Genomic DNA, 14,531 nt, shown 5'->3' with positions numbered 1-14,531 from the left:
GTCCCCTGCATCGGCAGGCGGACCCTCAACCACTGCGCCACCAGGGAAGCCCTGATTTAAATTTTAAACTTAAATAGCCACACGCGTGCTAGTGGCTGCCGATTAGACAGAGAGGCAGTGGCGTCTTCCCGCGGAGCCTGGCGACCTCGTCTGGAAGACTTGTTTCCTCTTTGTCAGACACCTGGTTAAGTCCTCAGCATGTGGCCTGTCCCTCTCCTCGTGGGGAGGGCACTTCACTGCAGGTTTAGGGTTTTACCGGAACATGCCTTTGGCCAAGGGGCACGCACACCTGCCTCCTTGGGTGGGGAAGCAGGGCCCCAGAGTGGCGTTCTGCAGACACAGGGTTGAAAAGCCACACCAGATTTCGTCCTCCGCTTTTCATGCTTATTTTAAGATGAAAATAATAGTATAAACCAGGGCCAGTCAAATGGGTTTGTACTTCATCTCGCTCCTCCTTCCCTCCAGCCACCCATCGAGATAAAGAAAACGCTGTCGGTGTCCTCCCAGGGCAGTGCCCGCTCGTCCTCCTCACCCTTCCTGCGGTGGGAGGTTCTGGCTGGAGAGGACTGGACATCAGAGCCAGCGGTGAGCTGCCCAGAGAGTGCAGGTGACATGGGGCTTCCTCAGGGGCCAGCAGAGGAGGAGGGGTGATGCTGGCTGGGGTCCTTAGGTTTTATTTTTCCGTTACCAGCAAAGATGACAGTTTGTCTGACAAGCCTCCTACCTAGCGTCTGTGGGATTGATGCTGGCTTGGAGGGGACTCGTGGGTGGCAGCCTTGCTGGGCACGCTGATGTTGGGGAATTGTTACTGACCGGCTGGGAATCCAGGGCTCTAGTGGAATCTCTGTCTGACTTTAATGGAATTCAACCCAGGCTCTCCGGTTCTTCAGTGTTCCAAGGGAGCTTATACAGAAGTGGGTTTAGCCTCAGATTCTTTTCCTCAAAATAGGGGAAGGGACTTTTAATAGCTTTCCAGATGATGATAATTCAGCTGGACTGGTGAGGTGCCTGGGGTTGTGCGAGAGGAGGTGACACGATGTGCTGGTCTTCACTCTGTGCAGTTACTTTCCCTGTGCCAGCCAGTGATCTGAGGATTAACTGTATTTAACACACACACACACACACACACACACACACACACACACGCACGCGCGCACATCTACTTATCTTTTCACTCTTAATTACCTCATTCTGCTCCAGATATTAACAGTGCAGAAGAATTGCCTGAAGAGAAACTAGAATTACGGATGTAACAGGATTATAAGCAATGCTGAGATGTTTGTCCTCCCGACTTCTCTCCTCCTCCCCCGTCATCCTTCGTCCTTTGGTGGAACTGTTCATCTTTTCCAGCTCTTTGGAAATGAAAACAAATTAGACGCTCCTGTGGAGGTTCAGGGGAAACGCTTGGACTGAATCACGGCCAGGTCTGTGCATTCAGGGCAGATGACCTGCAGGATATTAAGTCACGGCCCTCTTTTCTTCTGAGCAAATAACACAGAGCAAGGCGGCAGAATTGTATTTTTACAGTTAACTAGTTTCCACAGCCCTGCTCGCCCCTGCTTTATTTGTCATTAGTTATTCCAGACTGTCCAGCGTGCAGAAAACCTCCAGGGCTGCTCCCCTCCCCACGGCGAGGGGAAGGACTTCGCGGGCCTCTCACACTGTTCGTGCTTTTTATTTCTTTTTCCCGTAAGGACCACTTTACTGCTGGTGAGTGGAGGAGGGACAAGAACAAATAAAATGAACACGAAAAACAGCTTCCTCTTAAATTCTTGGAATTTAAGTACTTACTGAGAATTTCAAAGATTTGGATGCTTCAATGGACTTTCTTGCTTGTTTGTTTAAAGGAATGATTCCAACTTTGAATGCGGCTCCTGGGTCATTGCCGTAATTCTAAATGACTGATTGCAGCTGAGAGAAGTCAGGGTCAGCTCACAGTTCCCCGGAGGACTGGGCCGACAGATACTCCTCTCCATCCCCAAAGCCGCCCTGAGTTCTGGTTGGCAAGCATGACCAGGATACTTGGTCATCTTTCTGACATCGGGGTTTACTTTAATGTGTGACGTATATTTAAAATGATCATATAGAGACATAGAATTGCTCTGGCTTTCTTCATAGCGTTAGTCATGCTTGCTGTTTTTATCAACATTGGGCCCTTGGTTGGGAGCGACTCCAGATGGTGACGTTCCTGTCACGGCAGAGATGTGACCTGCTCCCCGACACCCCCTGAGACTTCCTCAGCCGGGGTTGCAGTGGAGGTTGGGTGGCTCGTCGTGCCCTTTCTCCCTGGTCTCAGGTGTTGTTTGTGGTGGTGAGTTAGCTCAGTAATTGCCCCTCAGTGCCGGGTCCTATACGGGATGCTGGGGACATAACAGAACACAGGGCCCGGGTCTTCTGTTTCTGTAGCACATGGTTATTCTGGTGTCTGCTTTTGATCATGAAATGTTTATGATCTCTGCAGACTGGAAGATGGAAGCAAAGCATAAACATTGAGTCCTTTCTAGAATTCTGTGAATGCATTGTTTGCAGTTACAATTTGATTATCTTATTACAGCGTGTTAATAATTTGAGATGAGTGTCTGAGTTGAAAGGAGCCATTTTCAATGGACATTTTAACTCTAAATTTAATACCAAGACTACAGTTTTCCTTATGCCTTGTGACTTCCAGGTGAGAAACTTGGGATTGACCCAACAGGATATACTGAATTACTCAGTTTACCTCGGAGGAAGGGAAACTGGAGATGTCTGGAGCTGCTTGTGGCTGTGTGAAATTACATTCCCCCTTTTCTCTGCCGCAGCCCGGGTGCCCTGGCCCCGCTCTCCTGGGTAGCTGACACCTTCAGGAGTGGGTCGCCCAAAGGCAGCACCAGCAGATGCTTCCAGGAACCCTGCAAGGGCAAAGGGTAGAAACTGCATCAGGACTACACGTATGGAAACCTCACAGTGAAACTCGAGCATGTTGTATTTACTGTTAGAACAGCAGGAGATATGTAAAGAGCTTTTTCTCTCCCTTTAAATTGATTGGAATTCATATGGGAACACAGTTTGGATGAGTTGGTTTCTTTGTCTGTCAATTTAGGAGATAGTTGTACACAGACTTGCTGTGTTGTGAGTTTTCTGTGGCTTGTTTTGCTTGGATATGGCGTGGTGGCTGTCACAGAGTGACACCCGGTGTGTGATGTGCTCCCGACACAGGATAGGCTGTAAACCTGCTGAGCACCAGCTGCTCCCGCAGACCCTGGCATTCGCCGGGTGAACTTGGCAGAGAGGCTAGTCGTGAGCCAACTGCAGGTCTGCGACACTTTGTAACTGTGGGGAAGCAGGTGTTTAAATCCTCGAAGGTTCTGGGAGGGTGGGGACCACATGCTGGCATCTCCCTGGGGGGCTGTTATTTCTCTACTTTCCACTTACCTGGAAACGCTCTGGAAGTGATTTTTTTTTTTTTTCCATTTTGTGAAAAATGGCACAGAAAAGACAGACAACTGGTTGTGTTGGTATCAAAATTGAAAAGATCTGAAAAATACAGTTTTTAGCCAGAAAATAGAAGCTGGAATTGAAGAAGAGCTCAGCAGATTTGACTGTGACTGAGGTTTCCTGTGTCAGATCCTTGTGTGAAAAGAAGACTCCTCTTGGGTGTGTTCCAGTGAGTGTGTTATTCAGGGCAAGACCACATATTATGGGTAGAATTACGTGTTACTATGTCATTTTCTGTATTTTATTGTTCATCTTTCTGTGTTTGAAAGCCAGTTCTGATTGACTTGGTCTTTGGTAGAGGAATTTAACTTATTTATATTTATTATTTTTATGTGATAATTAACATTAAACTTTTTTTTTCTACTTTTGTTTTTTTGGGGAGAGGTTACTGACTTTCAGTGCTTTGCAATTTGGGAGATATACTTTCACTTTTCTGTCATTCCAATAATTGTCTTTAAATTAACAAAATGCTATTTGAACCTTTTTCTTTCTGTTACCCATATCAAGAATAAAGCAGTGTTTGGTGGTACTTTTACTCTAGCACCACATATCTTTTGTACTTCTTACTTTTCACCTATTTTAAGCATTTTATATCCAGATTATTTTAATGTTTTTTAGAATTTATTTCTCTTATGTTAATGATTTTGAGGATTTACTCTATTTTTCATACCCACATTAATTCCAATTATATAAATATAGCTCATTGTTCATAGTGTTTATGCACCTGCATCCTTGTTTTTGGATTGTTTATTTTAACTAATCTCTTTATTTGCTGGAACATGACTCACTTAGTATGTTGAGGAAGTGAGGTGTGTGGCTGATAACTCCCAGCTCTAGAATATCTTGTTTTTTTAAACTTCAAACACATACAGCTGGCTCTACGCTTTTCGAATCATATTTTTTTCTCAATACTTTGAATCTTATTTGCTTTTCAAAAGAGCTGTAGTTTACTCTAGTTCTCTGTATCACATGCTGGATTCACATGTAGGCATCTGGTTTGCTGTGGGACTCCTGTCCTCCATGTGTGTCTGTGTTCTGGTGCCCCTTCTTCTCGGCCTGGCCTGCAGTGAGCAGCTGACCATGCTGTCTTCTGAAGCTTAATGTTGCAGAGAGAAAGACTGAGGTCAGCCCGAGTTTTGTTCCTTTGTGGATAATCCATTTGTGCTTTTTAGATTTGTGTAGGATTTTTAATTATATTTTCAATTTGCAGCTTGGAACGTGCTACATCTAGACATTTATCTACGTTCAGCTTATTTAGTTCTAGGGAGGCCTTGGGATGCGCATCGTCTCAGCGCAAGGTTCTGGTGGGAAACCGCAGCAGACTCTAGATCCGTGTTTTCCAGGTTTTCATATGCACGTGATATTTTCTGATTTCAAATGTCACTTACTTGTGCATCTGCTGCTTTTATTTACCTAGATCTTTAAAAAGATTCAGTGCCCTCTTGGGTTTCTTAAGAACGTGAATCAGAATTTCTAAAAAAGTATCCTCCTCTTGCAGCAAATCTATTTCAGGAGGAACCCGTTCCTCTTGAGGGTGGTCTTCTCCTTTGCTGCGTATTCTAGGTATGTTCTGCTTTCACGGGAAGGGGCCCCCGCCCACCACGCCTCTTTGCAGTTTCCTTTATGCTTTAAGCAGTAATTCATCTGAGTGTTTTGCTTATAGATGGGATCCTTTACCCTTTCCGGGTTTTCATTATTCAATGAGGTTTTCTAACATTTTTATATTGGTCGATTTCTAGAATACAGGAGGGTGAAATTAGATGCCCCCCTCTCTTTTTTTTTTTTTTTTTACATTCTGTATTTCCTTTAGATGTCTTTGCCTTGTGTTTTAAGTCTTTTGAAATATTTTTTTTTCTCATTAGCCAAGAAAAGTCTTGCCTTTTGAATGATGATCTAATCAAGTATTAAGATTTACTGTAAGGTTGTAAGCACAGTTGTATTCTCATTTATCTTTATCAAATGCCTGCTCTCCAGGTTCTGTGTTTCTATGATGTCAGAGTATCAGCACCTTCCTTAAACGTGGGCATTTTCTTGTGTCTGCTTGTACACATGCACAAAATTAGAATCCCCTTTGTCTTCCTTTCTTTTTTCTTTTTCATTTTTCATTCATTCATCTATTTGTGCATGCAGTGCTCATTAAGAAACATTATTGCCAGCCACTGTTCTGGATGTTAGGGGTACCAGGTGGCTCATAGGGGGTCTCTTCTCTCAAGGAATCCAGCAGCTGCTGGTGGAGTGGGCACAGTGCCTATCTCACTGGGGAGGGATGTGTTGGAGGGGAGGTTGCAGTGGGCCCTTCTCAAGAGGTGAAGTTTGAGTTCGGTCCTAAAGACTGAAAAGGATGTAAGAAGATGGAGCTGTGCTTTCCCAGCTCAGTAACAGCATGGCGAGCGATTAGCTAGAAGGGGACATGGGATAAGAAAAAAAGCATTACTTTTTAACCTAAAAATATAGTCACCTTATTTTTAAGATTATGCAGTTCGTTACTTTAACTCTATTTCTCTTACATTTTGAAGTCCCAAACGTTGACACTCAAAATTCAATGAAAAGGTTTTTTCTGCCTTAGGTAGTTGGGTCATTTTTAATGAGAGAGGAGTGGCCAGGCCCAGGACAGCTGAAGGACACATTGCTGTGTCCAGAGGTCACCCCGGGAGTGTGCAGGCCGGCGGACTCCTGCTCACAGGGGTCCTTCTGAGACCACCTCACGCGTGGCCCAGGCATTCACAGGATGTTTCCTGTAAACCCATCTGCCCCGTCTCTTCATAAGTTTTCCAAACATTTATTACTCAAAGGGCCAAGCGACTAAGATTTCCATTCTTCCAAACTGAACTTTCTGTTTTCTCCCTGGTCAGTGTTTTCTGTATCTCGCACCCTTGTGCCCCGTGGCTCGTTTCAGGGGGAGTTGCTCCCACGTTCTGTACTTGTGGGCATAACAGGTTTAGTTGGTCATCGTTTACGGACGTTACCTTGCGTCAGTGAGTATGTCATATTTTCCTTCTTAGACCTACCCTTCTAAGTGGAATCGAAATCAAATGTGAATCTACTGGGATATGTTGCAATCATCTGGGAATAATTTGAAAAAAAAAAAGTTGCCCACACAAATTAAATGAAGACCAACAGTTTTAAAGTACACGATAGCGTCTTGTCTAAACCACAGCTTCCATTTCACATTATTCCTGGTCATGCAGTAGGTTCTGGAGAAAAAAGGACTATGGATAATCAGTTAAAAGAATGACAGATTCCCTGATGTGCTGAGCAGTAGTAATACCTAATTTCGATTTCGAGTGTGCTATAATGGATTACCATATAGATGCAGCTGAGCACGGAGCATTAACTACGGCCATGTGCTTTTCAGAAAAGTAATATTTATTCACACTGTGTGGCTTTCCTGCACTTTTAAAATTTTACTCTCCAGCGAAACTACAAACAAGATGTCAGTAGCTTATGTGGCATTCGCAGTAGTGTAGCTTGGAATGTGGGCTGCAGTAGCAATACCTTATTGTATTTGCCTCCATAGAGGTAGGCTTCATCTGGGGCTTTCTGAGGGACAGGCTTAGCATTTAGACACAGATGGTTGTTTGGGTCTTCATTTTTATTGACCTCATAGACTTTAATGCATAAAAAATGGCCCTTGCCATGTTTGAGTGCAGAAAGCATCTGTGTGGGTAGTTTCAGCCTTCTAGTTGTATAATATTACATCCATTTGGGAATATTCTTAGTAGCTCAGATATTGGGCATGGTGTTTCCTATCCAAACCTTACTGAGTTTATTTTTGAGTATCTTTAAAGTCCATCCATTTTGTAAATCTGAAAACTTTTATCCAGAAGTGGTGATGATGATATAGACCCGTCCTCAGAACAAGTTGAGTCTACCTGTGGCCAACTGACAGCATCCAAGCATCCAGATGCACGCCGTCTTGCTGTATCCTTTGTCCTTTATATTAAAAACACATTTGTCGGGCCTCCCTGGTGGCGCAGTGGTTGAGAGTCCGCCTGCCGATGCAGGGGATACGGGTTCGTGCCCCGGTCCGGGAGGATCCCACATGCCGCAGAGCGGCTGGGCCCGTGAGCCATGGGCGCTGAGCTTGCGCATCCAGCAACGGGAAAGGCCACGACAGTGAGAGGCCCACATATCGCAAAAAAAAAAAAAAAAACAAAAAAAAACACATTTGTCTTTGTTGCATGCTAAGAAAAGAAACCTAAATCAAGAAGACCAATATGTATTTTGGAAAGCTGAAGGGCATGATTCAGTGCCAACTTGGTTTCCTGACTACAGTGAGGATCTGAAGAGCCAGCGGGCATGCCAGGCATTCGTCTTGTCCAAGATGAGCTCTCTCCTAACTCTTTAGAGTAATTTTCTCAGCCTCAGCTGTACGAGATTTTTAGATTAAGTAGCAAGATGGGCCCAGAAGATGATCCCGGAATGTAGCTGGGGTGCCAAATCCCCCTGGAGGAAAGCATGACAGAGGAGGACACCGAGTGCTGCTGTCCCGTTCACTCCGGGAAAGCGGGCTGGATGCAAGGAGGCAGGAGATGTGCAGGGATGACGCAGCTGTCCAGCTCCCATCCCCTTGAGTCTGCAGCCAGCCGATGAGAAGTGAAGCCAGCAGAGACCCCGTCCCCGAAGTAGGGTGCACTTCTTTAGGACTTCAGCCTCTTGATACGAGAATATCCTGATTAGTCATTGGAAGATGACCGTGGCAGACAGAGACGGGTGCAGCTCGAATCCCCTCCAGCCTGGCTGCAAGGAGTGGGGTCACCCCAGCGCCCGGCTGTCAGCGCCGTCTTCAGCTTTCCAGCCACGGCCATGCTCTTCCCATCACGACCCCAGCCAGTGACTGAGCGAGGCAGTGGTACAGTGGCCTGGCCGTCGTCAGGCACGTGGGGCTCCTCTAACGTACTGTGAGCTCTGTGTGGGGGTCTGTTTCTCTTTCACAGATGCTATTCCCCATAAACCACTAGGGCTTCTAACTGCATGCAGGGTCTGTTTCCCAGAGAACTCAACCTGCAACCATTATTATTCATTTGGTAGCAAACATATTGAAATAGCCTCTGTAGTAACTTTTTCGGTAAAGAGAAAGGATGAGTTAAAGAATCCTAAAACTTAACTGCATTATTTACAGTTGCCAAGGTATGGAAGCAACCTGAATGTCCACCGACAGATGATGGATAAAGAAGATGTGGAATATATAAAAAATGGAATACTACCCAGCCATAAAAAAGAATGAAATATTGCCATTTGCAGCAGCATGGATGAACTTGGAGGGCATTATGCTGAGCGAAATAAGTCAGACAGAGAAAGACAAATACTGTATGATATCACTTATATGTGGGATCTAAAAAATACAACAAACTAGTGAATAAAACAAAAAAGAAGCAGATTAACAGTATAGAGAGCAAACTAGTGGCTACCAGTGGGGAGAGGAAAGGGGGGAGGGGCAAGATGGGAGTTGGGGGGGAAAGGGTTATTATGAGATTGTATGAAATCATGTGTGTGAAACTTCTGAAAATTGTAAAATACTATAGAATTTAAAGACTAATAAAAATTAAAAATAAATAAATAAATGAATAAATATTGACTGAAAAAAAGGAATCATAAAACTTAGGCACAAACGGAAGCTGTCTTTCTCTCTTGAGTCTGGAGAGCCCCCAGCCCACCCCAAGATGTGCTTGTTCTGGGCTCCAGAGCTGCTTGCTTGGCTGGACAGCAGCCCAACTGCTGATACCCTCATCTGTATCCTTGGTTCCAGAGTAGGTGGTTTTCTTGTACTCACCTCCTTGCTTGTGATATTTTCCCGCAATCCATAGACCTCTCTCTGGGTTTTCTCTGCTGTCGTGTCTTCTGCAGCTCATGGGGACATTCAGGTTTACGTTCTGATGGTAGGACAATGTTTGCATTGGTTCCTGTTAAAATGTTCTGTAGAAATCTGACTTTTTTTTTCTTCTTCTTGTGATTCCCTTTTAATGTAATGGAACTTAACAAGACATAACCCAGTTTTTACATTTAGTTCCTTTTGTGTGTTATCCATCTAAAATGCATGTTGGTATAATTGCAAAGTGAAGACCTTTTTTGATTTTTTTCCCCCAGAGAGCCACTTGCCTTCCTACAGTTTATAGACTGATAGATCCATCCTGCCTGGCACTTGGTGTTTGGCCGACAAAGGTTGTGGGTTCTCTGGGCAAGGGAAACCATCGAGCTCACTTGATTTAACGCTGAAGTCACTTTGTTACGTGGCATCGATTTCCCCACATTTCCAGCATCTTTAGCTTTTTCTAACTAGTTGTCATATCAATTAGTCATACGTGTTTCTAATCTTTAACACGATAAGCCTACGAACACCTGGCACATCCAGAGTTTCTCCTTTGACTTGTGCACGCTTGCTTCTAACTTCTGTTCCCCTGTCCGGCCCCCCGCATCCTTACCTCCTTAGCAGAACTTCAGGAAACTGTTAGTGCTTGGGTTTTATCTCATTTCATTTCAAGCTCTCTCCCAGAAGGGTCTCATATACACACACCTTTAACTGCTGCCTGTTTTCTGTTACCATCCAGATCCCATTTCTATGTTCTAGACCCATATACCCGATTGCCTATCAGAACATCTTCAGTAAGGTGGTTCACTGACACCTCAAATGCCAGGATGTCCAGAACCAAACCTGACATGCTTCAATTATGGAATTCCTTCTCGATTTGACATCTTGGATAAAATTATTGCCATCTACCGAGCCCTCTGGTGGGTGGTGGGGGTCATTCTTGAGTCCTCCATTTACCCCAGCTGCTCGACCTGTCCACCTTGACAGTTTCCCCTTCTGAATGTCACTGTGCCAGCTTCTCCTCTTACCCTGCTGCCCCTGGTCCAGGCCATTTCACTCCCTGTCTGAAATACTACCACTGCTGCTTCCTGCACGCCCCTGCCTTTCTTCTCAGCCGTCTTACAGAACCTGCTCCAGGGAGAGCATCAACCCCGGCCTTGCCTGCCTCTCTAGGCCCGTCTCCCCCCTTCTCAGCCGCCTGCCCGCGACGCTTACTGCCTGCTGCTGTCTGCCTCCGAACCTTCACACACGCTCCTCCTCTGTTCCTGCCCTCCACTTGGCTAATTTAATCTGTAAGTCTTAGCCCAAGTGTCCTCTTCTCTAGGAAGCAATCCATGAGGTCCCCACTGATGGGAGGCGCTTTCCCCTCACCCATGTAACACGTCATACAAATTTCTGTCAGGCTTCTTTTTTTCCCTGAATGATATTTTCCTTACCGTCTCTCTTGCCCATGAATCATGAAACCCTTGGAAGTAAAGACAAAGTATTTTATTCATAGTTATTTTATTTCTGCATTTCAAATACCAAGCCTTGTAGATATTTTTCACTAAGTGGGATCTGGCGTGTGTGTGTGTGTGTGTGTGTGTGTGTAGATCTGTGTGTGTATGTGTGTGGTGTGTGTGTGTGTGTGTAGGTATGTTTGAGTGTATGTCAGTATTATCACATAGTAAAACAGATTTAAGATACCCTTTAGAATTATGGGGTTAAAAGATAACAAACCAACATGTTCTAGGGGAAGTCTGAAGTGGAAAAATGGAGGAGAGAATTTAGTGATTTTCAGCATGTGGTCAGCTACGTACAGCTTTTAATATATAATCAGAAATAATCTTTGATGGTCTGTGTAGCATTTTCATCTTTGTAGATGTGTAGCGTATAGAATATATGACAAATTTATGTAACTAAATACATTTATATTTATCAGATTTTGAAAAACTTAGTTCTTTTAAATGATACAGCTTTTATTTTTTGTTTGGGTTTTCTTTACTAGGTTCAGGGCTAAAAAACGCCCACACATTTTAATGTAAATGCCATCACTAATTCAGTGATGTTTAAGGAAATATAAGGTACATATTATGTCAATGTGAATATAAGACCATAGCAAAGATCAGGATTACCTATAAAATTCACAATTTCACAAGTAAAAAACATTCAGAATTCTTTTAGTGAATACTTATTGAGCACCGACTGTGTGCCAGGCATGCTTCAGGCACTGGGGGTATTTCAGGGTGTTCTGGCCTTCATGGGGCTTCCAGTCAGCCAGGGGTGAGGACTGTGCCAGGGACGAGGGGACAGGTGATGGAGGAGGTGACGTTTACAGTGAGGCCCAGCTGCTGGGAAAGATGTCCAAGCTGGGACAAGTCATGCCCTTGATAGTCACCCACATTGGATCAGGTTTACCTGTGGTGGCTTTCCTAGTAGACGTTCTTACACATTGCCTTATTGTCAGGTGGGAACAAATGAGGTAAACACACGTGTATGTTGCTGACCCAGTTGGAAAGTTACGACAAGAAAACCAAACCAAACCCCAAGCTGGCTTGAATGGAAGAGGTAGTGTGTTGATAGCTGCCTGGAAATATACTTATTCAGGAGGTCTGAATATATCAATAAGTTTTTTACCTTAATCTTTTTTTTTCAATTTTTTAATCATAGGAATCTGATATGTTTTTTTAAATATTTGTTTATTTATTTATTTGGCTGTGCCAGATCTTAGTTGCGGCACTTGGGATCTTTGTTGCAGCGTGTGAGATCTTTAGTTGCGGCATTCAGGGTCTAGTTCCCTGACCAGGGATCGAACCCAGGCCCCCTGCATTGGGAGTGCGCAGAGTCTTAGCCACTGGACCACCGGGGAAGTCCATACCTTAATCTTTCAAAATGTTAGACTGTTAGGCTAGATAAACCTAGAATGAGGATTTTCATAGTAAAATAGAAATATATTATCAATACCAAGGAATGAATTTTTAACCAGTGTTTGGATTTTCTACATTTTTTAAAAAGGCAGTTACAGATAGAATACAAGGACTTTTATTGCCCAAGAGTAACTTGCCAATACTTGTAGAGTGAAAAAAAAGTCGTTCTCATTTGTTTGGGTCTTTTGGGAAAAGCTGCTTTCATTCTCCAAATACTCTTGTATATTGTAAATTTGTTCTTTATTGTATCTACCAGAGGCAGCGGTGGGGGGATTCATAACTACAATCCTAAAACTAATTTTTAGCTATTAATTTCAAGAAATTCTTGCCACCAGTTCCATTTCCTTATTCCACTGAGTAAGGTCTTAAACTCTTCGTTGTTCATCTTTCTTCGCAATTCCGTTTCTTGTCCAGAGACCAGCGAGGATTTTAATGAAAATGGGAAGTGGAAGGTGAAAAAGAAGACACCTAGAGAATCTGGCATTTGAGAGCTTATTCTTGTAATAGTTAAGCAATGGCTGTGATTTAATTAAGATAAAATGATCACTTCAGGTTTTTTTTTTTCTTTTCTTTCTTATAGGGAGAATTCAAGTTGGGACAGTAATCTCTTTAAAACACTCAGGGAAGGATGTTTGCTTGGGGCAAGTAAAAGAGACTGTCCCGTTGGGGTCCAAGATAAAGTGCAATATTTATGTTATTACGAAGTTTTTTTTTCTTTTCTGAAATATGTCTGTATAGATATATATAGATATACAGCATGTACTATGGGCTAACATGAAAATGTGTAATTTCATTTTTTGTTTATTTTCTCTTTATATCTTGTGAATTTTTGTTTGTTTTATAGAAAATACTGCAGTTTCTACCTGAACGAATTTTCTTTCGATGGCATTACCAGAGTATAGGTAAGAACAATTACAAAAATTTTAAGTAATATAGATTTCTTCCAATAGTATTTTCAGTATTTTATATAATCAGCACCATCAAGATAGGTTACAGCAAGGAATATTAAGTGTGCCAATTAAAGCTGAGACAGTCCCACCTGGACTTCAGAGCGAAGTGCATCATCTGTCTCCTGCTCTAAAAGTGGTTCACAGACCAGCAGCCTCAACCTCACCTGAGAACTTGTTAGAAAATGCAGAATCTCAGGCCCCAGCCAGACCTCTTGAATTACGGCCTGCTTTTCCAACAAGAGTCCCAGGGGATTCCTGTGCACGTAAAGCTGATCTGGAGTATTTTACTTAAATAATTTTACATTTTTTTCTTGCAAGAATATCTTGTTCTTCAGGCCTTTTTCATGGACTCAGAATTATTTTGTTTGACCGTTTTAGAATGTGGCAGCAAGAGGGAACTTGAAATAAAGCAAGTTACCGTGGCTGCCCTTCTGTCCAGTTCTCGACATCTCACAGTTTACTCTCAATTTACTATTCACAGTATAACAAAAGTAACGTGTGGCATTGATTGTGAATTCTACCTTATCTTTAAATAGAGTGTCCGGTTCAGTCCTTCTGCCTTAGAGGACTCTGACATTTCCTATAACTCTTCTGCCTTACCAGGTGGTCATGTTTGAGGAGAGCATGACCTTACAGTGGAATCTTAACTATTAGATCATTCATTCATTCAAATATTTATTGAGGGAGAGACTTTTATTGAGGGAGAGACTTTTCAAATATTTATTGAGGGAGAGAGGCAAAAGCAGAGCATCTCACCATGCTGTATTATGTAAGCTGATTGCCTGATGGGGATTAGGTGAGAAAAAACGAGTGCAGTATGATCATTGCTCTACAAGAAGTGTAATGGGAGCAAAGAAGAAAAGTTGAATAATCCTATTCAGAGGGATTGAGGAAGCCTTTGAAAGAGGTCATTTCAATCTGAGCCTTGAAAGATGAGTGTGGGAAGGGCTTTCCAGGTGAGAGATCAATAGGAAAATGATAGGGAACCTGAAAGAACGTGGCACAGTCAGGGGATGTTCCAAAATTGAGGGTCCTAAACTTAATTTAGGATTATTTATGTGAAAACTGTAACCGATCTTTATATAAACTGAATTATTTAAAGTTATATGTTTTAAATGTTATAAATGTAAAGAAGGTAAAGTATATATACTAAGCACACTATTGAACTGAATGAATAAATCGTTATCTTAAGATTGTGCCTTGGTCTTTCAAGCTTTCAAACACACAAAGAAAGTTTTTCTTTAAATTTTAGAGTTGTTGATAGCCTTTCTGTTTAACTGATGCCTTGACCTTCTGTATTTAAATTAAGGTAAAAATAAAAAAATATTAAACATTAAGTATAAGTTAGAGCGACGTCACGGGGATTTGTGATGCTCTGCGGTACAGCAGGAA

The 14,531-nt window shown here is 42.9% G+C and overlaps 1 protein-coding gene across 1 annotated transcript in view; it reads left to right on the top strand.

Moving 5' to 3' along the window:
• RALGAPA2 (Ral GTPase activating protein catalytic subunit alpha 2) overlaps nt 1-14,531 on the top strand; it is a 284,753-nt gene that overhangs the window by 35,105 nt on the left and 235,117 nt on the right. The window contains exon 4 of the mRNA XM_007454538.1: nt 13,034-13,091. Within this exon, the coding sequence (XP_007454600.1) occupies nt 13,034-13,091 (58 nt within the window). The remainder of the gene's footprint in view (nt 1-13,033; nt 13,092-14,531) is intronic.

This window comes from Lipotes vexillifer, unplaced genomic scaffold (genome assembly GCF_000442215.2).
Source record: "Lipotes vexillifer unplaced genomic scaffold, Lipotes_vexillifer_v1.1 scaffold365, whole genome shotgun sequence".
NCBI lineage: Eukaryota > Metazoa > Chordata > Mammalia > Artiodactyla > Lipotidae > Lipotes > Lipotes vexillifer.
The sequence above is the reverse complement of the archived record's forward strand: the minus strand, read 5'-3'. Positions and strand labels throughout refer to the sequence as shown.